This window comes from Lepidochelys olivacea (assembly GCF_965140295.1).
Source record: "Lepidochelys olivacea isolate rLepOli2 genome assembly, chromosome: 1".
NCBI classification, from domain to species: Eukaryota; Metazoa; Chordata; order Testudines; family Cheloniidae; genus Lepidochelys; species Lepidochelys olivacea.
Window position 1 is genome coordinate 22,324,552 of NC_140411.1, and position 25,642 is coordinate 22,350,193.

General features: G+C 42.0%; 1 protein-coding gene and 1 long non-coding RNA gene across 13 annotated transcripts in view; one reads left to right on the top strand and one right to left on the bottom strand.

Annotated features, from left to right (window-relative positions):
- Positions 1-25,642, bottom strand: part of DLG2 (discs large MAGUK scaffold protein 2) — a gene marked incomplete at its 5' end in the record, with an annotated part of 1,505,837 nt that overhangs the window by 368,905 nt on the left and 1,111,290 nt on the right. For all 12 annotated transcript variants that reach the window (XM_084617703.1, XM_084617709.1, XM_084617707.1 and 9 more), the window contains 3 exons: positions 7,621-7,759; positions 11,120-11,264; positions 20,343-20,479. In XM_084617703.1, the coding sequence (XP_084473829.1) occupies positions 7,621-7,759; positions 11,120-11,264; positions 20,343-20,479 (421 nt within the window). The remainder of the gene's footprint in view (positions 1-7,620; positions 7,760-11,119; positions 11,265-20,342; positions 20,480-25,642) is intronic.
- LOC311514963 lies at positions 10,286-24,734 on the top strand. Its single transcript, XR_014710001.1, has 3 exons — positions 10,286-10,388; positions 21,643-21,677; positions 24,610-24,734. It is a non-coding gene; the product is annotated as an uncharacterized lncRNA (long non-coding RNA).

Genomic DNA, 25,642 nt, shown 5'->3' on the forward strand with positions numbered 1-25,642 from the left:
CTCATTTCCAGTGTCTGGTCCCACCTAGATGGGGAGCAGCTGGGCAGCAACAATTACAGGGAAAGTCCAGGTTCACCCCTGTAACTCTGGGACTGAGGATGCTCATTTACTCTGTGGGGATGGTGCATGTGCAGGCAGGTCAGTACTGGGAGCTGCGAGAGGCATGAGCATGCTCAGTAAGGGCAGATTATTCAGAGATTATAACTGTTAAACTGAACTAGTCTCTCCTGAGCATGTGCAAATTGCAAATTTGGGTGGCTTTTCACAGGAATGACAAGAGGCATATCCTTGAAACAAAGGCCACCCTCTTGCCAAATTTAAAGTCCTTGTAGTCCAAAGTACGGGAGCACTAGTCTTGTCAAAGAAAAAGTCACCATAACGTTTTTAACACAGGCAAAACGATACATTTCACCTTAGCCCCATTCTCAGAAATGGCTGAACTGTTTTAGGTGAAATTAAAAAAACAAAATAAAACAAAACAAAAAAACAGCTAGATGCAGAAACCTAGCATGGAAAATTTCTACCCGAGCTGTTAAAGTTTGACTCAGTTAGAATAAACTCATAATCTGGTTTTATAATTGGAAGCGTCAGGCAACCTTAATAATAGGCAGTGCTACCAGCCCCGCCTATATTTAGAGTGATACATAGTTTACCCATGTATTTGGGAGAGGTGATATGCTGTGTTTTAGACAAAGTGGTGCTTCAGACTATCCTACCCTGGTTCTTCAAAGGGACTGATTATGCATCATATTTTTTTATAACTGTATCAGCTCAATTCTATTTATTTTTTATTCATCATATTGCAAGACCAGGTCAAAAAGATGTTATAGAATTCATTAAATGAAAACACTGTCTACATTACACATTGATCTGATTCACCTAGGAAATATGAATTTTGATTCTGCTTCTTCAAGAATAATGCTAATAGGAAGTACAGCTAACTCCCTTCAGCGATATATACCCTTTAAAAACATGTGCAGTGTTTTTTCAATAGATGGGCCAAGTCAACTCATTCAAGATCCCTGAGGAAGAGTTTGCAGATTCTCTTTACCGAAATCCTCAAGTCTTTTTTCCTGCTTTATTTTTGTGCTCTACTAAAGACCACAACATTGTCAGAAAATGGTTATACGACAGATTTTATACTATACATTTAGTGATCATATTTTAATTATGAACAATCAAACCTGTGCATTAAAACAGCATTCAAGTTGATTCTACAAGACAGTTTGATAAATTATGTCTTGTAGCTTATGTAAGGAAACAAGAAATGGCTGTGCAATGCCACTCTCAATAAAGAGAAAAATTCCCTGGAGCCTTCAGTGTAATGTTCCCTCTCCCCCGGCTCCCAAACCAGCATTCTCCGCTTAACAAAGATGTTATTGAACAAAGCTACATATAAAAAGAAATCAAACATGCATTTCACAGCAAAACAGGCAACTCAGATGGCTTTTTTCATGAATTTTTAATATCTAGCCACAGCTAAGCGTTAAAGTGAATTTTACGTCAGCTGTAGCACAGCAGCTTGACACACTGGTTTTCAGACGTTAAAAAGAAGGTAAAACACAACACAAGAGTCCTTTATTTTTCTGGACTCTTCTGCCCATCTCTCTTATTAAAGGCAGGAAAAGTGAACATCTGAGAACTATGGAATTTATTAGAAGGTACATTCAATTTTCTAAAAATAGGGAGCCAGATGTCTGCGAGAGAGCAAACAGTGATTTTCAGTTCCCTCAAAGTAATTGATGACCCAAAAAAAAAAAAAGTTAGGGCCAGATTGTGTCTTTTCTTTAGCTTAATGGAAGCATTTTTAAAGAACAACATATCTGCACAATATTAAAGATTGTATTGGTAGTTATAGTTACTGGCATGTGTCTTATTTACTTCTGGTCACATAGTCCACTAGCGTGAAATTGTGTTATTTTATTAATATCTAAAAATGTGACAACGATACCATAAAGGACAAAATATGCAGGAAGAGAACTGCAAAGTCACCATTGCTGGCACTATTTAATATTTAGTGTCCAACAAGAATATGTGTAAAAAATAAAATTGTGCCTTAATTGGTGCCATTTTGGATCATGCTACCGTACAAAACTAAACAAAGCACAGAAAAAGGAAAAAATTCAACATCATTACACTGGTGCCTCAAGGTGACCTTTGCTCTTGCTTTATTCACATTGCATTAAAATATACAACAGAAATATTATGACAATGAAAAAGTGAAAGAAAAGAAACAGTTACTTACTGTAACCGTGGTTCTTCAAGATCTGATGCAGACATGTATTCCACTTAGGTGTTTGCACACCCAGTGCACCAGAGCCAGAGAAATTTGACTAGCAGTACCCATAGAGGGGCGGCACTCATTCCTGTTGGCCATACCGCACCCCTGGCTACATGAGACAGTGCTCCCCTCAGTTCCTTCTCATGGAACACCCAGAAATGAGACTCTGATGCAGAGGGGATGGAAGGTGGGTCATGGAATACATTTCTGCATCACATCTCGAAGAAGAACAGTTATAGTAAATAACTGTTTCGTCCTCTTTGAGTTGATTCAACTGTGTATTTCACTTAGGTGATTGACAAGCAGTAACCACACAAGAGGTGTGGCTTGGAGTCTACCTAAACAAGGACTGCAGGACCGCTCTACCAAAGCTTGCATCAACCCTGGAAGATGCAGTTATGGCGTAATGGTTTGTGAACGTATGTATCGACAACCATGTAGGAGCCCTGCACATGTCCAATATAGGAAGGTGACTGAGGAACACTATGCATTTTGCATGCACCCTCATTGAATTAGCTCACATCCACTGAGGAGGCATAGCTGCATATGAAACAGCTTCAGTCTTAATGCAGGATGTTATCCAGACCACTTGACCCTTCATGTGATCTGCATATTACACAAACAAATGAGGTGAAGCATGAAAAGGTTTAGTTCTATCCAGAAAAATAGCTAGGAACTGCTTGATATCTAACGTCTGGAGATGCTGCTCTTCTGGAGTTGAAAACAGCTCAGGAAAGTACACAGGTAAACATACCACCTCGTTCAAATTAAACCAAGAAACCACTTTAGACAAAAATTTTGGATACAGTCATAAAGTCACTTTGTCTTTGGAGAACTGTGTGTAAGGAGATTCTGCCATTAGAGCCTGTGAATCACACACTCTCCTTGAAGATGTTATCACTACCAGGAATGCAGTTTTCCGAAGTGAGCAGAAAGATACAAGATGCCTGGGGCTTGATCTGAGGTCCTATTAAGGCCACTAGCACTGAGTTAGGATCCTACAGAGGAACTGGCTCTTGGACCAGAGGATGTAGACAAAGGAGTGATTTTAAGAATCTTGCTATCATGGCACTGGAGAAGATTGATCTTCCCTGAACAGGGGGATGAAATGCTGATATCACCTCCAGATGCACTTTCAATGAACTAAACAGAAGCCCCAATGACTGAAGGTGCAGCAGGTACTCCAAAATGTCCTGGATAGAGGCCAGGGTAGGCAGGCTAATGATCACATGAAAATCACTTCAATTTAGCTGAACAGGGCATCCTAGTGGAGGGTTTGCGTCAAGGAGGATTTGTTGGACAGCTGCCAAACACTGCTCTTCCTCCTCATTCAGCCATGCAGCAGCCACGCTGTGAGATGCAGAGAGCTGAGTGAATGATGCAAGGTGTGGCCTTGGTTCTGAGTGAGTAAGCTGGGATGGGAGGAAGCGGTAGGGCAGGCTGAATAGATAGTGTGAGAAGGTTGGAGAGCCAGCACTATCTCAGCCATGCTGGGGCCATGAGAATGAGCTTGGCCCGATACACCTTGAGCTTCAGGATGACCTGAGGGATGACTGGGATCAGGGGAAAGCTGTACAGGAGAGCTGACTGCCAGCAGAGGTGGAAAGCGTCAGACAGTGAGCCTGGTCTGAAGCCCCCTTCAAGAGCAGAACAGATGACATTTCCTGATGTCCCTTGTTGCAAACAGGTCGATTGTCGGGACGCCCCAAGCTGTGAAGATGACCTGGAGGACATCTGTCTTCATGGACCACTCATGGAAAAAATACCTGCTGAGATGGTCCACAAGATGATTCTGAACCCAGGCAAGTGAATGGCTATCAGAGTAATAGTCTCCTCAATGCAGAACTGTCACAGTATGATCACCTCTCAGCAGAGCAAGATAGAGTGCCCCCTAACCCATCAGGGAGGTGTCAGTAATCACCAGCTTGGCTGGTGAGGACCAGACAAAGGGGACGCCTTGGAAAATATTCTCTGGATGCAACCACCACTGTAAGGAGTCCAGGAACAGTGGAGGAAAACAAACCAGGTGTGTACACCCCCCCAAGGATCACAGGATAGCCCTGAAGACCTAGAAGGAGAGTAGCATCTTGCCATTTTTGTCTGAGAACAGTGTTTGTAAAAGGCAAATCCTCAGTGGCTTGTTGGACATTAGGGGCAATGCCCAAATTCTGCAGCCAGGAAGCTCTCCTCATGATGACTGTGGAAGCCATCACTCTGGCTGAGGTGTCCATGATGTCTAACACAGACAAATGCCCAAAATTCCTCTTGCAAGACCTTGAGCAGCTGGTCTACAAACTTTGATGTAGCTGTTCAGTTAAAAAAAATGTTACTTGGACAGCAGGCTTGCTGGTTAGCAATTCACATCTACAAGGAAGAAGAACTGTAAATCTTCCTGCCTCTGAGGATCCATTCATTTACCGTCCCTATCCTTGAGGACTTAAACCTGCCCCACCAAGCTCTGTTGTTCACCGCAGTTACAACTAGAGAATTTGGGCCTGGATGGGAGAAAAACCCCTCAGATCCCATATGGAAATGAAATAGTACTTTTCCATGTGCTTAGCCACAGGCGCTATCGAAGCCAGTGTGCTCCAAAGGGCCTTAGCCAGTTTGAGAAGTACATCATCGATAGGGAGGGCGACTCTCCCAGGGTCTGATGAAAGACTTCCATTAGGAAACTTCCAGACCAGCTCTAATTATGAGCACTGTACAACAGTATCCAAGTTCACATACTGTTGCCCATCACAGTAGCATCTGAGTGCTAACAATTATTCTAAAAAAAAAGGCAACATTATCTTCTTCCTTTCTAGCAGGTAAGAGTAAATGCTTGATTAGCATTAAGATATTTTTGTTTGATTGGTTCTGTCACACTCATGAACCTCTCCCTACCGGATGACAGTTTTATGGTTCCAATGAAATATGCTTGTCATGGCAGGTCACTGCTGCAGACAGAAAGCCAATCTCTCAGGTTACTAGTGCCAATATAAAAGAGGGCTTTGGTGCCAGACCTAAACTGAACACTATTCACTCGGGATCCAATACAGAGAGAACAACAGTGGGGTTCTCTAATCACGGCAACCCTTGCTGCTCAGCAGACAAGCTGATTTGTTTTGTACCAGTTATTGCATTTCCCAAATAGTACAAAATGCAGGTTGCTGCAAACATCTCACTCCAGTCCCTTTTTCCAGGGTGAGATACTTCCCTCTTAGATATGAGCTGTAGTTATCAAGCATGGAGGTGATGATTGAGCAGATCATCATGGATAGGTCTGCATTCAATAGGATGGGGTGTAACCTTCTGGACAGATGGAATGGAGAAAAGCATGGGACATTCTTTGAATCCCTCCCCATCCCGCCTATAGCTTCAACTGTTTAAATGCCTCCTCACTCACACTCTGGCTTTTCTCCTCTTTCCGGATTCCTTTCTTGCATCCCCCGTGGCCTCCTAGCCTCCCTAACTCATTACTTGCTCTCTTTGTGGATTCTTTACCTTACTCAATGCCCTCCTTAGTGCAGCTACCCTCCCCAGGCACAAGGATGCTGAAATCAATGCTGTTATACCAGGGCTGAATCTGGCCCCATATATTGCATTGCCAAGAACTAGGTATGCAGGATTCCTTGTTACAATATCACTTTCTTTAAATACACAGGCAGCTAGAAATGATGTAAACGGTATTGATCCAGGGAAAGCTTTGATCCAGAATTTGATGAAATATATCTTTTAACTGTTAACTAAAAATATTTAATTGGATGGAAGAAACTCCTATACGAAAACAACTCATTGGGTTAAATTCATCTTTGGTGAAACTCCTACAGTAGACTGAAAGAGGCAGGGAGTTCTCAGCACACTCAGCCAAGGAAAAGAGAGAACTGCAGGAAGCTGTTCCTTTATCCAAGCTAGGGGGAGGAGGTGTGTTTCTCCCACACTTTAACCCTTTGTTAAAAACAAATGCCATGAAGCCCTTTGAATACACCTGCCACACAAGTGATGTAGCTGAAGGGACCTTAGAGACATACAAGAGCAAACACACAACGAAAGCAAACAGAAGTTGGGGGCTTGAAGCAGGAATTACTGGATTGAGGTGGTTATCCTGTGGTGTGCAGGTCAGTCATAATTGTCCCATCTAGCCTGAAAAGCTATGAAACTATGAAAATAGAAGAATATTGAAGGAAACAAGTACAATTTTCATTCTGTCATACTATACAGTATAATGAGAACTCATTTCATATACTTCATCTCTGTAGTAGCTTTAAAAAGAGGATGGCAGGGTGAGCAATGTTCTAACCACCCTTCAAATAAGAATGAAATATAAATTGTCTCAGCAGCAACACTTAGCTGAAATACAGGATATAAAGAAAGGACGCCCCCCCCCACCATCTGCTTCAAAACCAACTCAACGGTAAAGCTCTGCTGTCTCATTTCCACATAATAAGATCAGTCCATTTATTGCACCAAATACTCCATTGTTGTTATTTACCATAGGATCATAGAAAGGTAGAGCCGGAAGGGCCCTTGAGAAGTCATCTCGTCCAGTCCCGTGTTGAGGCCAGACCAAGTAAACCTAGACCATCCCTGACAGGTGTTTGTCTAACCTGTTCTTAAAAACCTCCAAAGATGGAGGTTCTACCACCTAGGGAGGTGGTAGAATCTCCTTCCTTAGAGGTTTTTAAGGTCAGGCTTGACAAAGCCCTGGCTGGGATGATTTAACTGGGAATTGGTCCTGCTTCGAGCAGGGGGTTGGACTAGATGACCTTCTGGGGTCCCTTCCAACCCTGATATTCTATGATTCTATGATTCTATGGAGATTCCACAACCTCCCTTTGAAGACTATTCCAGTGCTTAACTATCCTTATGGTTAGAAAGTTTTTCCTAATCTCCACCTAAATCTCCCTTGCTGAAGATTAAGCTCATTACTTCTTGTCTTGCCTTCAATGAACATGGAGAACAATCAATCACCATCCTCTTTATAACAGCCTCTACATAATTACAATTTGATTGTTTAGTAATTTGTTCCAGTATCTTTCCAGGTATCAAAGTTAGGCTGACTGGTCAACAGTTCCCCTTTTTAAAGATAGATACTATATTTGCCCTTCTTCATTCCTCTGGGACCTCACCTGTCCTCCACGAATCCCCAAACATTATCGCTAATGGTTCCGAGATTGCTTTGGCTAGTTCTTTAAGTACCCCAGGATGAATTTCATCAGGCCCTGCCGACTTGAATACAACTAACTTATTTAATATTGTTGAACCCATTCTTTATTTTAGCTTGTGTTTCTTCCCCCTTGTTGTTAATATGCATTGCAGTCATTACCAAAGGCAATATATAAAGAAAGATATCTGACCTGGTATAATCATCCTCTACAAGCATGTGCTTTGGAATCGGTGAGTATCTTCCTGGTGAGATAGGAGCCAAAGACGCCTTGTACTCTAAAGTGCCATTGTTGCCAGTGAGTATATGGTTTTCCATTGGTGGAGAATAAGCTGATGATTAAAATAAGGAACTGTAGTGAGTGACATTTGCATTTGGTTGATGTGATAGTATTGTTTTCATTTAATCACCAATAATGTGTTTGGTGCTGTACAAGACACAAAACACAGACAGTTCCTGTCTCAAAGAGTATAAAATCTAAACAAGGCAGTGAAGGGAATGAATGGCTAGGATTTTGTTTACTCATTCACTTTGTGTGGAGATTAAGGAAGGAGAGGATCTTTGGGAGGGATTTGGATGAGAAGGGGATGGCTTTGGAGACAGAGAGCAGGAAGGCATTTAATGAATAAGTGCATGCATGCAAAAAGGAATGGAGATAGTTGTAGGAGATAAGTAGATGAGAGGGACATTAAGTCTTATACCATCATTTTTAGAGTGCCAGAAGCAATATAATAAGAGACCCAGTTTAGAGAAAAAAATTAGGGGGAAACAACAGGTTACAATTTAGGACAGGGATTATTCAAAGGACCCTAGAAGAGTTGGGATCCCAAATCCCACTAAACTGAATTTTCAGTGCCAATTTAGATTGCATCATAATTTAGATCCCAGGAAAAGCTGTTAAGAAGAGTGAAAGCTAATATAGATATGATACATGCTAATGATTAACAAAGACAGTACTATGCTGTTTGCTTGTATTTTGCTTTGGGTCTCAAAACAATGGTGCTGGCTGGAAATATGTAATAATGGCTGTGATCAAATCTCTAATCCATGTAATCATAGGAAAGGAAATACTAAGGAGGAAAAACAAAGACATGCTTTTGCACTGATTGATGATTAATTTCCTTTTGAAATGGAAGTGTTTAAACTTTCTAGTCATAGGTTCAATCCATTCTTCAGATGGAGAATTATTAAATATTTTAAGACCAAATGCTTCTATAAGGAAAGGCCATTCCTTGCTAAGAGACAAACGAACTTGTATGTTGTGACAAAGCTCTGTCCTTGTCTCTGTGGCTCCCGCGTTTCCTGGCAGATTTCACTAGCCTCAGAGGCTCACCATGACCCTCCATGTAGCCCTTCTCTCTCTAGAGGCAAGGGTCACAGCCTACTGAGCCATTTTCATCATAAGCCAGCAAGGGAGGTGAGGAGAAGCTATCCTCCCTTGCACAGTCTCTGTTGTCTCCCAGGCTCAGTGATTAATCACGGGGCAATGGGGGGAGCCCGGGCCCTCCCTCTACTCTGGGCTGCAGCCCAGGGACCCCAATAGTATCAGCTATGGTATCTGACTTTTTAGAAACAGGACACATACAATTCCCTGGGCCACATGCCCACAGCAGCCCCCCACTTCCACAAGATCCACTTCACCCTTACCTCACGGCCTCCTTCCTTGTACCTGATATGGTTTGTACTGCTCAGTCTCTCCAACAGCATGGCTTCCTCCTACAGCTCTTGACACACCCTCACCTGACTAACTGGGAGGTTTTTAACTAGTTTCAGCAATCCCCTGATTGGCTTCAGGTGTCCCAATCAACCTAGCTGTCCTCCCTGCCTTCTGGAAAGATCTTAATTGGCCCCAGGTGTCTTAATTGACCTGGAGCAGCTGCCATTTGCTTATCCTTATGCTAATAGGGATTTGTTTAGCTTGTGGCTAATATATCTGTCTCCGACTACTTTACTATAGCATCTGGCCTTGCCCCGTCACAATGCACCCATCAATTACTGAAAGTTTTTTCAAGCTTTTTCCCTCACTGAAATTTCTGATCACTAATAATAATATCTAGCTCTTAGATAGCACTTTTCATCAGTAGATCTCAAAGCATTTTTACAAAGGAGAGCAGTATCATTATCCTCATTTTACAGATGGGGAAACGGAGGCACAGAGCAGTGATGTGACATCCCCAAGGTAACCCAGCAGGTCAGTGGCACAGCTAGGAATGAAAACCAGGTCTCCCAAGGCCTACTCCAGTACTCTATCCATTAGGCAACACTGCCTCCCTAATCTTGTTCAACAGCATGCGCTGCTTCACTATTTTTGAAATACTATTTTGGAAGACCAGATAATCCAAAGAATTAGTAAGGTGCTAGAGAGCCTTTTTTACTCCTTAGTCACTGGTAAGAAATCAGCCCAGATTAGCAGTTAACAAATATCATCACCATCTGTTGGCTGATTAGTAGCGTCTGCTAAATAAACAGGTCCAACTGGTCTAGGTCCAATTCAGTGTAATATATAGATGTGCATGTTACAAAACCACCAATGCAGTTATCACCCTTTTACAGGCCATGTGAGTAGAAAGAGCCATGTTTAGCTGGGCATGCCAAATCAGAATTAAGGGACAATGATGCAGAAGTGCCTAATCTCTGATTTTTACTGGGAACTTTTGTCTTTCCATCCCTTTGCTGGCTCCATGGCCTCTGGTGACAATTGCATTTTTGGCAGCTTGCCAGCATGAGCTGGGGTCAGTTGCTGAGACTCCCTACTCTCCTTATTTTGCAAGCCAATCAGACTGCTTCCTGGCTCATCTCGAGAGACTCAGAGGGAGCTTAAAGCAGGGAGCATTTACTGACTAATTGGCAAACGGAGGGAATCTGCAGCAGGCCAGCAAGACACACCACAGTGGCATGGATTAGTCCTGCCTGCTGGGAGAAGGGAAGCTAAGCAGAGGAGCCTGGAGCCTCAGCGACAAGGTGCCACCCCAAAGAATGGGGTACTGGGGAGGGGAGAACTACACGCACATTAAGAAGAGATGTACTGAGTGCAAGGGGAAGCATTGCCACACTGTTGGGTAGAGAAGCAGAGGATGGATATAAATAAGGGAGCGGATGGATAGGGAACAGGGGGCATTAGTATCCTGATGTATGGGGATGTAACTGATAGAATTGGATGGCAATTATGTAGCAATTTTTGGAGGGCAATTTTATGCTGTATGCAAATATTGTGTAAATTACAACTCCATTGAATGCAAATATCTTGTCAATTTTCCTCAAGCTTTTTGTTTGGTAAACCCATGTAGGCAGGTCTTCTGCTGCCTGTGTTGTACCTGTCTTGTGAACTGAGCACTCCTCTCTCCACATTTGTTAATCCAAGATTTATCAAAATATTATATTTACATAAAAATATTTTCCCCTTAGTTGTTACAAAAGATACAGTGTACCTGCTTAAAATTCAAAAATAGCATGTTGGAATAAGTTTGGTGGCACGGTTATCTTGTTACTTTTTGCAGCACAAGTCCAGAATTATTATTTCAAATATAACAGATCATGATAGTATCATATTTAATGAACAGTTCCATTTTTCAGCCTTCCAAGGCCTTGTAAAAGCTTCGCTGATGTACTGATATTTGTCTAGATTTGAAAAGTCAAAATAATCACTTAAAGCATGATATCACATATGAAATAATATGCAATGAGACACTTACAGTGAGTAATATCTGGTGGGCCATAAGGGTCAGTCATGTAAATGGTAGTGGGCTTTCCAACTTTCAGATAAACTACATCCGATGTGTTCTTCAATATTGCTACTGCCTCTTCATGAGTTACTTCTTCTAAACTGTAATTATTTACCTTAAAGGAGAAATTAGACAGATGAGTAAGGCTGGATAGATACAGAAGAAATATCCATATTATATGTACAGTTATCAATGATGGATTAAGAATTGTAGACAAAAGGTGCTGCAGATTATAGAATAGTAATGTTATTATACAATAAAGAAGAAAAATCAGATTAAGGTTTTATTTAGCAGCATTGGCAATCCCCAAGCTGCAGTACCATAGCTCAGTGTAAATATGCCATTGTATCTGCTCCAGTACGACACTATTACCAGGTCATCATTAGCAGAAACATAACAAGAAACTGAAATAGCTGCATAGCAAACTGTGCACCAGAGGATGCAGGGGATATGTATACATCATAGCAGCCACTTGAGATATTGATTATCAGCATCTGGTTGTTGGCAGTAAAAGCCCAAATCACATTCTTATTAGTTACTTGGATACTTGATGATGTTGCACCCATGCACTAGTTCCTAATGGGACCTCATAAGTGAGTGACACCCTAAAATCTCTTTGCCCATTAACTTAAATGGATAGTTGAAAAGTTAAGCAGGGGAGGAAGGGAGACAAAAATAAGAGACTACTTTGGAGAGGTGGGGAGTGAACAGTGGCAGCTGTGGAACTGGGAAGGGAAGGTTTAAAGGTAAAAAATGTGACCATTTTCTGGAGCTGTAGGTAGAAAGACACTGAAATAGTGAGAGGGTAGGTGATTAAAGACACAAGGTGTGGGCTTGATGCAGATAGTATATCAGGTGCACCAGGGCATTGCAAAGAAGAGTATAGACAAGGTGGGGCAGGGAATTGTGTCAATAGGAGGTGCTAATCTAGATTACTCCTCCAGAAAAACTTTATGCAGGAGAAAAGATCTTGTACATTTTGAGGCATGAGGGCTCTACTGCATAAAGGTACTTCCTATGTATATTCTTGTACAAGGGAAATGAGATATATTATTAACAATGAATCATGTTTATTACAGTAGTGCCTACAGACTAGCCAAGGATGGGGCCTCACTGTGCTAGACATATACACAACACAGATTAGTAGACAGTCCCTGTCCTGAAGAGCTTACAATCTACACTGACAAGACGGCCACAGGCTAACGGGAAAGGGGCAAGGATAGGGATATAGATTCATATTGATACAGATTTCATGCAAATAACTGGTATGCAGAAGTGACTGATATTAAATCTCTCTTGCTTATTTATATACTTTAAAAGGGGGATTCAAACCGTGAAAATTCAACTTTTGACTAATCTATGTAAGCACTGTTCCTGACACAGCTACCCTCTTGTTTCCCTTTCCCCTCATCCTCTGTTACATACCTTTCTGTTTTGTCTCAATTCAGATAGTAAATTTTTAGGGGGCAAATCCTAAAACCATCATGAAATTGATTAGAAAGATTCCATAAGGTGGGGTATGTTTTTATTTTCAGGTATGCATGATGAGACAAGTGCCATGTTTGTATTAATTGAAGGTTGTAACATTGGGACTCAGAGAAACCATAAAGAAAATAAATTCAGCAGTCAAGACAAGTGAGATAAAGCTACAAATGAGAGTTTCACTAAGCAAACTTGTTGGGGGAAGCAAAACATGAAGAAATGGTCAGAACTATGAAGGACATGCAGATTGCCACTTGCAAAAAATAAGCGGTCACAAATATTTGCAATACTTTTGTTTATGCTCGTAACAAATACGTGGAAAATATACATTTTGTCCTCTCTAACTACAGGACTCTTCAGAAGGGATGCTTAGAACACTGATTAACAGTGCTTGAAGAATAAAGAAAAGGTTAAACAAGACTGAAATCAGCCAACATCCCATCCATTAGGACAAAAACTATGTCTACACTACGAACTAAGGGTGAGATTCCCAGCTCACATACAAACACTCGTACCAGCTCAATGAGAGCTAGCACACGTATAAATAGTAATGTAGCCGCAGTAAGACAGGCAGTAAATACATACCCATGAGGTTCAGGTGGGTACACTACTGTTTATACTAGCTCTAATCAAACTAGCACAAATACATGTATGTGAGCGGGGAATCACTCACCTAGTTCATAGTGTAGACATAGCCGAAGTCTCCCAGCAGCACACGCTGTCCCTAACAGGCATCTATACAAAATGTACTACACAGAAAATTGGAAAACAGTCCTTTTAAAGTGCTTAAAATTTATTCAGCTCTATCCATTATGTATTTGGCACAGGCCATAATAAGTTTTTCATTCAATATGTAGACTAATAGCCTCTTTCAGATTGGAGAAAAGCTTCTGTTCTCCATTGCAGAATCATGAAATCCCAAGAGCCGTGTGGCCTCTTGCTATGCCTACCGGGTAAGATCATAGATCAAACTAAAAGGGACTCCATTTCAATCCCGGCAGTCTTTTCTTGCATTAAACAGCTCTGGCCCTGTCTGAGACAAAGATTTATCATGATATCAAATATGTCCCATTAGTGTGTACTGCACTGGAAACTGCTTATTTTTTCTGTCAAGTTCTTAGCTGCTATCTCAGATCTTTTTCTCCCACAGAAGTGCAGTACTCCCAGTATCTAAGATAATTGGACCGGGGGGAAAAGTGTGTTGCCCTTCTGCCAACTGGTAGCAGACTTTCAGGGCCTGCTAGGTCAGTTTCCTGTCTGGAGCAGAAATTGGTGCTGCTGAGTCAGGTATTTTCATAGTGCACTGTATTTCTACAAAATGCAGATAAGTTTTATTTCCTTTCACAGGGATGATAACACATAGCACATAGGCAACTTCCTCTTGCAGAAACCTCAGCTCAGGTATCTGTGCCCTGCTGTAAAGGAAGTTACCTTGTGCTTCTGTCTCTCTCTCTAGGGCCTCATGGCTTATATTCTGTGCTCCTGCTTCTCCTGTTTCAGCCCCTTCACTTTTCATCTAGAAAAACCCTAGTTAAAGGTCGCTCACAAACACCATATGACTTGGAAAGATGGGCTTGAGCATCTACCTTCCTTTTGTGCAGCGGCTTTGTAATACAAAAGATGCTTGGATGGGTCTAATGACCTAGAGCAGGGGTGAGCAAACTACAGCCCTCGGGCTGGATCTGGCCCACGAGCCATTTTAAGCCAGCCCGTGAGTTCCCACTGGGGCGCCAGGTTGGGGGCCGCACCACGCGGCTGGGCCCTGCTCCAGCACTTAAGCTGGGGCGCCGGGTTGGGGGCCGCACCACGCGGCTAGGCCCCACTCCGGCGCTCAAGCTGGGGCACTGGGTCGGGGGCAACACCATGTGGCTGAGACCCGCTCCAGCGCTCCAACCCCCTCAATCCCAGTACTGAGCACCCTCCTGCACCCCAAACCTCTCATCCCCAGCCCCACCCCATCGGGTATGTGTGAAATGTTGGTACACTGTCAAGAAGGATGAGTTAGTAGTTTTCAGTTCAGCATATAGTGTTATGTTGGCAGGCAAGCAAATGTAATCTAGGGTCAAGTAAAGGTCACTTTACTGAGGTCACTTCAACACTGCAGGGAGAGGTCAGTCAGTAGGGTTGCCAACTTAGTAATATTTCAAAACCAAAGGAGTACTTGTGGCACCTTAGAGACTAAGCAATTTATTTGAGCATAAGCTTTCGTGAGCTACAGCTCACTTCATCGGATGCACGAAAGCTTATGCTCAAATAAATTGCTTAGTCTCTAAGGTGCCACAAGTCCTCCTTTTCTTTTTGTGAATACAGACTAACATGGCTGCTACTCTGAAACCTGTCATTTAAAAACCAGACACTCCAGCAGGAGGGCCGGAACCTCCCCTGCCCCGCCTCTCACACACCCCCCAAGGTCCCACTCCTGCCCTGCCTATTCTCTCCAAAGTCCTTCCCCCTCCCCACTAAGGCCCTGCCCTGCCTCTTTCCCCTGAGGCCCCACCTCCAGCCACTCCTCTTCCCCCCTCGCCCCGAGCATGCTTTTCTCCACCCACTCACCCTCCTCACCTGGGTCAGGAGGGACTTTCCTGTGGAGCCAGGGCTGTGAGCTGCAGCCGCCTGACACAAGTAAGAGGCAGTCCTGGCTAAGTAGGGGCTCGTGCGGGTGATGACCCGGTGCCTCCCTGCCTTCCACCCCACAGTAACTGGACATTGGGTGTCCAGTCAGAAGATCTGGCTGGACCGTGCCAGGACCCCTTTTTTGACAGACTTTCTGGTCAAAAACCAGGCACCTGGCTGCCCTATCAGTCAGGCATGTTAGTCCAAAACTAGGTGAGGGTCACCAGACCACAACAGCAAATAGACCATAATACTATGTAACAACTTTGATTGATAGCCATATTTATCAGTTCTGATTGGACTATAAGAATAGATCAATCAGAAAGGATATAAATTTGACTGGAGGAAAAGGAAGGCTTGAAAGAATAGCCAATCAAAACAGCTCAAAAACTGTATGAAAGACAGAGAGTCAGTAGGCAAAATTTAGAAAGTTAGGAGCAGAAGAAGAAGGAGAAGTCAGAAGAAATCAGAAGAAGCAACCACAGTGTGACAGCAGAAAAGGACCGTGACAGAACAGACGGAGAGAAAACTATGGAGGGTAAGCACGCTAGCTATAGTGTAAAATATAGATATAAATAGGATTAATGAATATATGTCTGTATGTTTGGGTTAATAAAAATGTGTCTGTGTTGTGAATGTTACCTTGTTTTATATGTATAAAGTTTAAGATTGCTGTCAACACCAGCAGGAGACTGACCACTGCAAACAGAACACAGCCATTTAATATTGGGCTAACTATATGTTTATAGTTTGGGTACTTTTAGGCTGTATCCAAGGATTGTTTATGTTTTTGCTTTATGTTTAGACTTATTGTATAGGGAAAATTGCTTTTACACTAAATAAAAAAAAATACCGTGTTTCGGAAGAATATGCCCTGGGTGTCAATCAATTATATCGGAAGGCTGTATTCATGTCCTCCCAAGGGTAGCAAGTCTAAACTGTACTGGGAAGTTGTTCCTAAAAGTATTTCCCACAAAACCCCAGCAATTTCTCTAGGGTGGACCCCTTTCACCTTGCAAAAACAGGTAAATGGGTTACCCAAAGGGAACTTCTGGTAAATCCAGGAAGGGGCAATATGTGAGCTATTCTGGGGGTACTTTGGGTCTGTTTTGGGGGTAACAAGACAAGCAACCCAGGAGACTGAGGAGCAATTCCAGGTTAGGCTATCAAGAGCCAGCCTAATTTTCCATTGGACTCCAGATCAGAGAGCCTCAGGATGACCCTATCCAAGGGGTGAAGACACTGTAAGAAATCCCAAGTCTATTTATTTTATTTGTGACTCTGAATTTTATGCTGGACAATGATTTACATCATTGCATCACCCACTAAAGAACTTCTTCTCAACTCACATTCTGCCTAGGCAGGTGCTGGGAGGGAGCTGAATGGTTTGGGCCCATTGTAAATGTTAGGAGGTGAAGGGTTTAAGTAATTGCTGCTATTTTGTTATTCTAGTTACAGTACTATTTTCCCTTATTCCTTTTCCTTTGTTCCCTGTATTGTTATTTTGGGGATTGTGATAATTGTTTTATTCCTTGTATATTGGACTACACTTCTAGTACATTATTTGGTAGTAAACGTTTTCCCAAAGGACAACACACATTGTATTGCACTTGGAGGAGTCCCCCTTGGGTGGAGGTATCGTGCGCCAAGATAAAGAACCCAGGACCTATACCCCTGGGGTGATGGGGCAGAAGCTTCTCCAAGCAGCAGGCAACAGGGAGAAGGCTTAAGCTACCCATCAGACTCAGGTTACACAAAGAAACCAGAAAGGCTGAAAATGGATTATGAAAGAAGGAACAAGACGGCAGGCTCAAACCACAGATCCAATGACAGAAGATGGAATAAAATGGCAAAAAAGGAAGGGAATAAAGGAAGCCTACAAGCCTAATCAAAGAAGACAACAGTGATGGGAGACATAATACTTAAATAAAGTTGCACAGGAGGTATGTAGGAAGAAATTCCACTTTACATTTAACAACCATTGCAACATTCCTTCTGCACAACCTCATTCTTTCAAATGTAACCAAGGGGACTGTTTAATTTGGAAATTTTCAGGTTCATCTTGAAAAATGTGAGGCACTCAGCACTAGCTATAGTAAAAGTTTTGGTTCCTCCTGTTGATCTTACAATCACCCTAGAAAATCACTATCAGGAAAGTCAGAAAAGAGTAAGTGGAGGCAAAATAAGAGTGCCAGAGGAACATACTTGTTTTATTTATTTTTCCCTTTTTAAGAGATAATTGTTCTTTTTCATCTATTGACTTAGGTTTATTGAGATTTGATAGGGGTGTACTTATGGAGATAGAGGGAGATGATTCGGATCCTGGTGGTTACGTCTGCCTTTGTGTAAATACTTTTCAGGTTATTTTCTCCAGGAAGTGGAATTTGTTGAAGTGAAATCTTGAGCATTTTCCTGTGAACATCTGTGAACTGTTGGATGTAATTGGCCTATTGCCACTGATGAATGTGCATGTCCTTTTTAAAGCACAACATGATTTAAAGAGCTCTACAAAGAGAAAGAAGGGGTTTTTTTTATGCAGAAGTAGTAAAATTGGTTTTAAGTAAGTAAGTTTGTTTGGGTTAATTGCCTCTGCAGTACCCCATTAACTGTTTAGCTAATTGGACCAAAGCTGGTGCTCACTGTGTGTAGAGAGGAGCGTTTGACTGACTGATGGTGTTTAAATGGCATTTCATACTCTTTTATTCCCTTTCACTTTACTTTGCTTAGTTTATCAGTGGCTATGAGCCTAAGGGACTAGGGTTTGAAACAGAGGGGAGTTTGGCTGTTTGCAAGTACTTCAAGAGTTGGTGCTTTAGGTGAGGTGTACATTACAGGCCTATATCAGTATAACGATGACACTCAGAGGTGTGAAAAATTTGCACCCCTGAGCGACGTAGTTATACGAACCTAACACCCCGTGTAGACAGCGCTGCGTCAATGGGAGAGGTTTTCCTGTCGACGTAGCTATTGCCTCTTGGGGAGGTGGATTCACTATGCCAATAAATTGTTTTATTTGTTTTCCCATCGGTGTAAGAGCTTCTTACTTAAGCACTACAGCGGTGCAGCTGTGCGGATGCAGCGTTTTAAGTTTGGACCTGCCCTCAGAGACTAACAGGGAAATAAAGAAATTGAACTGACAGATATGAGGCCATATATGCACATATAATGCAACACTTAAAAATGGATGGCACAACCTGAGTCTAAGGCAAACTCCATATTGGTTTTAATAGGGATTATTTTTAAATGACAACTTGATATAGCCCTTACAAGTGAAAATCTTAAACTAGGAATAGGAAGGACATATGGGGATGGTGCATCGTAATATGGGTGGCCTGGATAATGAGAAAGGCAAAAGTAAAAAACATAGTGAGTAAAGGAGGTGGACTACATTGTTCCACTGGAGGGCACTGGTGGCTACCAGCAAGCATGTCTTGGCCAGTGAGCAATCACAGACCTCACTGAAGTTAATGGGCGTGATTGCTACCTTTCATTCAGTTTAGATGAGGGAGCAGTTATATGCCCCTTTGTTTAGAGATACCTAAAAGAATAGAAGCTACTGAGCCCAAGGGACTGGACCTCAAAGGAAGACCTGAGCAAGAACTATCTCTGGGAGAATAAAAGAGGTTTCCCTGGGACTGACTGCAAACACGGGGACTGGGCATTGAATGGTGGAGCTGTGTATGTGAGAGATGCAGACAAGACCAAAAAGGCAGCAGAAAGCCAAAAAGCAGTGAGTGTGGCTCTGGTAAGTAGCCGAGGGAGAGTGCTTCTTGTGGGCACAGGACTGTCTGGAAAGCAGGCTTGGATTTCTGGACAAGGGGACAACCTCCTGTTATTTGTTACTTCTGCGTTCAGGGAAGATGTGGACAAATTGGAGAAAATCCAGAGAAGAGCAACAAAAATGATTAAAGGTCTACAAAACATGACTTATGAGGGAAGATTGAAAAAATGGGGTTTGTTTAGTCTGGAGAAGAGAAGACTGAGAGGGGATATGATAACAGTTTTCAAGTACATAAAAGGTTGTTACAAGGAGGAGGGGAAAAATTGTTCTTTCTAACCTCTGAGGATAGGACAAGAAGCAATGGCTTAAATTGTAGAAAGGGAGGTTTAGGTTGGACATTAGGAAAAACTTCCTAACTGTCAGAGTGGTTAAGCACTGGAATAAATTACCTCGGGAGGTTGTGGAATCTCCATCATTGGGGATTTTTAAGAGTAGGTTGGACAAACACCTGTCAGGGATGGTCTAGATAATACTTAGTCCTGCCTTGAGTGCAAGGGACTGGACTAGGTGACTTCTCGAGGTCCCTTCCAGTTCTATGATTCTATGAAACAGGACTTTGTGTATATTCTTAGTAAGTAAACAGGACTGCACCACAGAAATACCTGATTTGTACAATCAATTACCCTTAAGCCCTTAAGCCTGGTCTATACATAGATAGACCAGGCCCTTAAGCCTGGTCTATACATAGATAGACCAGGCCCTTAAGCCTGGTCTATACATAGATTTTGTACCATTATAACTATTATGGTGAGGGGTGTACTTTTTATTTTATTTTACTGAAATACTTACACTAGTAGACCGCTAGTGTTGATGAGGTTATAGCTATACAAAATTATCTTATTCCATCGAGAGGGAGGGGGACTGGATAATCTACCAGCTCCTTTCCTTTGCTAACTTCTGTCATTTTAAGAACATTGAAAAATAGGACTGGCCCCAGGGCAACGAAGGGATTTTTCACTTTAAACTAGAACTTTGTTATAAACTTTTCCAGAACATCTGACCTGGCATTACCAAGTAACCAAATGTAGGGAGTAAAACATTTACTGTAACAGCAGTGGGTACATATACTTTGCTGTGAGTTAAAAGAATACCAAACTAATTAATCTCTTTGGCTCATCTTCATAAAAATGAGTTGGGTTTTCCAATACAACTGAAGCCTCAAACATATACATTCAAAGAAAAATATCAAAAATTAATAGTATTACTTGAAGTTAATTATTCAACCGGATTTAACTACTACCACACCTCCACAGCAAAAATCCCCATTTGAAACAGATTTCCACTGCTTCAAATATAGTTCCAGTTTGTCATTCTCACCATAAGAAGTCTGTCTCCAACTTGCAACCTTCCATCTTTTTGTGCTGCTCCTCCATCAATAATCTTAGTAACATAAATGCTGTTGTCTCCAGCGATGTGTTGGTTTCCCACCCCTCCTGCAATACTGAAGCCCAGACCTGGAAAAGAAAGGGGAGCAATGCTCGTTAGCAATGCCAATCATACTATTAAAGAATGCAAGGGCAATATGTATTTCCATTAACCTCCTGGAAAGTTATTTTTACTAATAGCAAATAGTATATGAGGAAACTTGCGGGGTATGTGCATCTTTACATTGCACTGCCAATATTTCCGTGGAGATCAGTCACAGATACAGGTTAAGAACATACTGCCATATTGAATCAAGACCAGTAGCATGGACCAGCGTTCACATCACTCTCCCCATCAGTATCTGTCCTAGCCCAGGGAAGCTAATGATCCAACCACCAGACCAATTTTGGTAATGAATCCTGGTCATGTGCCACCTGAGGTACGTTGTGCATATGCTAAGACGACGACCAGTGGTCCATCTAAACCAGTATCTTGTATCTGACCGTGGCCAGTACCAGCAAGTGCAACAAACCCTATGCTAGGGAAAGTGTTTTTCCTGGCCATAAATACAGTTTGGATTATGCTGTGAATCATGGGGTTTTATCTCTTCAAAACTGTTGTGTGTCTTACACACACACACCCACACAAATAAAACTCTCAATATTCTTGTTGTCCCTACTAACAGCTTGATATCAGGGATGGGGAGAGAGAGAAGGAGAGATCCCTTGTAGAATGTATAAGTTGTTCAGTAACCACAGTGAAAAGCACAGAATAGTTTAGGTAAGGACAGATGGAGAATGCAGTCCTTTGGATTTAATTCTGCTTTGCATAATTATTAGCACTCAGCTGTTATGGGTGCAATAAAGATTAGACTGATGTACCTTGACGAACCGGTAACTTCTGTTTAGTAACCTGTAAAATTCCCAGATGAAGAACCACACAAAAGATCTCAAAGCTCTGGAGTGATGTCAATAGTGCATTGTAATATGATTAAGAAATGATAATGCAAACTACAGAAAATATATAGAACAGGAAGGGAAAATAAACAGACTTCAGAAACTAGAGGCTTTACCCTTTACCTATATTCTCCCTATTACTGCTACACACACATATCACTGCTTTCATTAGTACTAAAATTTTATCTCCCATTTTGCAAAAGTGTATGGCAATACCTGTCTATGGTATCTTATTTTCATAAAAATCTATTATAGACTCCCCCAAAAATTCATAACAATTGTTTGCTTTTTCCTAGAGTCATATGTCTAATGAGACCTTCCGGCTGAACAAGTAAGTCTTTACTGACACTTACTATAAGGTTAGATTCGGAGACAACCCAAGTGTAACTATTTCTGCAACAAAGAAAACAAATGCAATTATCTCTGATTTTTATATCACTAATTTTATTTTTAAAATGTATTGTAATCAGTGGTTATAGAAACAAACATTTTATTGATGACTAGAACTTCGTCTGGAGAGATGCAGTAGAAAAAGATTTGCTCCCTATAACTTGGCAGTTTACGATTTTCACCAGCCTTATTGCTTGTGCAATAAAACTCACTGATGTTACAGTTAATAACAAAAGGCTTTGTCATCTACATGACTGAAGAGATGAAGTTTTATAATGAATTACATCTGTTGACAAAGAAACTACGGGTTTCCTCTCACAGTATCCTTGGAGAAACGTGCTGTCAGATAATGTAATAGGCTAATTAATGGAGACTTGCAAAATGATAAATTACAACGAGAAACCTCTGGAATAATATCTGAAATCCAATGAACTTTAAATGAATTAATTATGACAGTTGTTAATAATACATGTAGAATTAATTTAGAATAGCGGGACGATTAAAATAACGTTTTATCTAATTTCTTAATACTCTTGTAGTTATGTCCTATTGTTAAGACAACAATGAGATCAATTCTGGGGGAAAAATTACATGATTTGCTTAGTCCTCAATCATTTCTTTATCACCTGGAGACACAATGAAGGGGAGAAAAGGATGTCCTCTTTAAGAAAACTTCAATGGCAAAAGCTCCAGGACTTTGGCCCAAAACATCTACACTTGGGCTACTGCCTCCTTTGATGACTTATTTATTACACACTGGGTGAAAAAATCCAACACCTGGTGACAAAAGGATCTGGTACTAAAACCCAGGTTTACAGAGCCAGGGACAGCTGATGTTCCCACAGTGCCATGGGGAGCATTGTGGCAAGTAGGCACAGCAGGAAGTACCATCCAAGAAACCCAGAGTGTCAGTACCCCACAGCCCTCTGATTGGCCAAGCACCCTATTTAACCCTGGAGGGTGCCCCAAGAAGTTGTGTGGGCAATCACACAGACTTTGGGCCCACTGCAACTCCAGACCTCACCTCATCCTCTGATCCCAGCCTGACTCTGACCTTGACTCTTGCCTCCTGACTCCAGTCTGATACTACCTCTAATCTTGAGTCTCTGGCTGCAGCTTGGCTGTGACCCAGACTCTTGTTTCCTGATTCCACTGGTACTACCTGTAATCTCTGGTCTCAGACCCCAGCCTGATTTGACCCTGGCTCTAGCGATTCCTCCAACCCCTGCTCACAAACTACTGTCCCTTATGTGTGACCCACAGCCCAACTGTGACCACTAGGCCAGACTGCCTATGCCCTGGCCCATTACGGGTATACATTTTTATGACAATGTAATAAAGTTTTCAAGAATATTATTCCAGAATGAGGATAGCAGGCAGAGCAATTTAGTTGATAGGACAGCAGACTGGGAGGCAGGAATGGTGTCCCTAGCCTCTGTTTGCCAGAAGCTGGGAATGAGTGACAGGGGATGGATCATTTGACGATTACCTGTTCTGTTCATTCCCTCTGGGGCACCTGGCACTGGCCACTGTCGCAAGACAGGATACTGGACTAGATGGACCTTTGGTCTAACCCAATAGGGCCATTCTTATGAGTTAGGAGACCTGGGTTCTATTCTCAATCCTGCCACTGAGGTCTTCTGTATGACCTTGGGACCTTCTGTTTTCTCTCTTCACCCCTTGGTGATCCTAAAATGTAAGCTTTTCGAAGCAAGGTCCGTCTCCAGGTGTCTGTACCATGTCTAGCACAGAGGGGCCTTTAGGCACTACCATAACACAAATGAAATGACTGTCTTCTCTATTTTCAGTTGTTTGCTTTTTTTGGTCAGAAACCTGAGAGAAAGCTGATACCAAAAATTGTCGTCTGTCTATATTGTAGATGGGATGCATGTCATAATTTGTAAATTGAAAAAAAAAATACCCCTCAAAAACTTTTCTTCCGTCTTGATTGCACAAAGTGAAATTAGTGAACGTGACCCTGATCCTGCGACTGCATCCACACGGAGCCCCACTGACTTTAGTATGTCCCAGTATAGGAGCAGGACTTTGTACGTGCCATTTTCAGTAGACACTTATCACCTACCTTCAAAACAGATCAAAGCCACTGAGTATGTGATATTATATAGTATGTCCTTTGTTTTCCTCCACTGTGGTCTGCAATATTTTGGTCAATTTTAGTTGGTGGGTTTAGTGTGATGGTGGGATGGTGTTGGTGGCCTGTGGTGACCTATATGATGTAGGGGTCCCTCCTGGCCTTAACCCTATTATTCTATGATTGAGAGACTAATCCTGTGCAGGTTCTTACTGAATCATTCATCCCCCAAATCCACGGGAGCTGCGGAAGCTCAGCATACTGTAGGATCAGTAAGATGTCACCAGTACATTTACAAGGTGTTGCAGGAATGTATGCATCTCCCATGCATTTTCAAAGGCAGAGCTGCATAACCTATGAAACCAGTGTGAAGCTGCCTATAAGATTGCACAGTCCAATGGACAGCACAGTACTATGTATACTGAGGCTGCCTTTGGGACCCACAAATCCAAGAGCCAGCCTTGAGGATGAATGAATATGGAAGAGCAGAAAGAGAGACAAGAAGGAACAAGCATCCTAAAGAAAATACAGACAATTAAGGAAAGAAAAGAAAGAAAATGGTACAAAATGACTAGACTATTCAGTATAGGTCACCTGTGATGTAATGGTCTAAATTAGATAATCTAATGACCTCTGCTGGCCTTCAAATATAATAATCTAGACATGGAAGAAGAGACAAGGGGATGATAAAATGAAGGAAGAAAATATTGGCAATAACTTTTAAGTTAGTGAAGTGAATTTAATGTATTTCTGTTGCTTTATTTTATTATTTCCCCAACAGACATTTTATATCTCAAAGTTTGGGGGACGTAAGAACGGCCATACTGGTCAGACCAAAGGTCCATCTAGCCCAGTATCCTGTCTTCCGACAGTGGCCAATACCAGGTGCCCCAGAGGGAATGAACAGAACAGGTAATTATCAAGTGATTGGGATGTTTATGATAGTTTGAACTACTGTAAAAATTCACATAGGTTGTTAATAAATACAGTTGTTTTAAGTTACTGGAATATACTGAATATGATTTAAAAAATCCATTGGTTTCTACTGCTTTTATAACCTTTCAAAAATATTTTAATTTCATTTTTTAGTTTAAAACATTATATTTAAATGTAGACTCTCCCCATCTCCCTCAATCTCAGAGGTGGGGAGACTTTCTATATGCCAGCATGGGAAAGAAAACCCTTGGGGTCACTTCAAATATTGCCTCCCCCTTGTTTCTCCCATCCTTGTGGGCATTTATTCTCTGCACGGCTTGACAGGTGCCTTTAGCATACTTACTTATTCAAAAGGAGGTCCAGTTCCCCGATAAACTGCAGCTGGACTCAGAGTAGGAGAAGACATGTCCTAGAGAAGGTGGAGAATGGAACTGGGACTCCTAATGTCTGGCAAGGAGATAACCCCCTCTGCCCAAACCATATGAGGGGAGGACAGTGGGGACCCAGTAATGTGCTAGAACCAGGTTAATGGTGCAGAAGGTGACAAGCTAAAAGCAGCCCCTGACCCCTGGGTGATGGAGAGTTGTGGAGCTGAAGGCAGTGCACCTCCCCCATGTGGTATGGAAGGAAGGATGACCTGCGCTGGACAAGTTATTGCCAGATAATTCCCACATGTGCAACTTAATAGAGTTGTAGCCTAGTTAAATCAAATTTCTAATGTCCTGTCTTTCTTCCTGCAATGTCGGAGACAATGATTAATTTCAAGAAAGCCAAGGTAGCGACAATATTTGTATGAAAGCCAAGCAATTCAAAGTCAATGTTTATGCCATCACTTTTTTTGAGGGGGGAAAGGGGACAGGAGGTTTGGGGTTGCATAG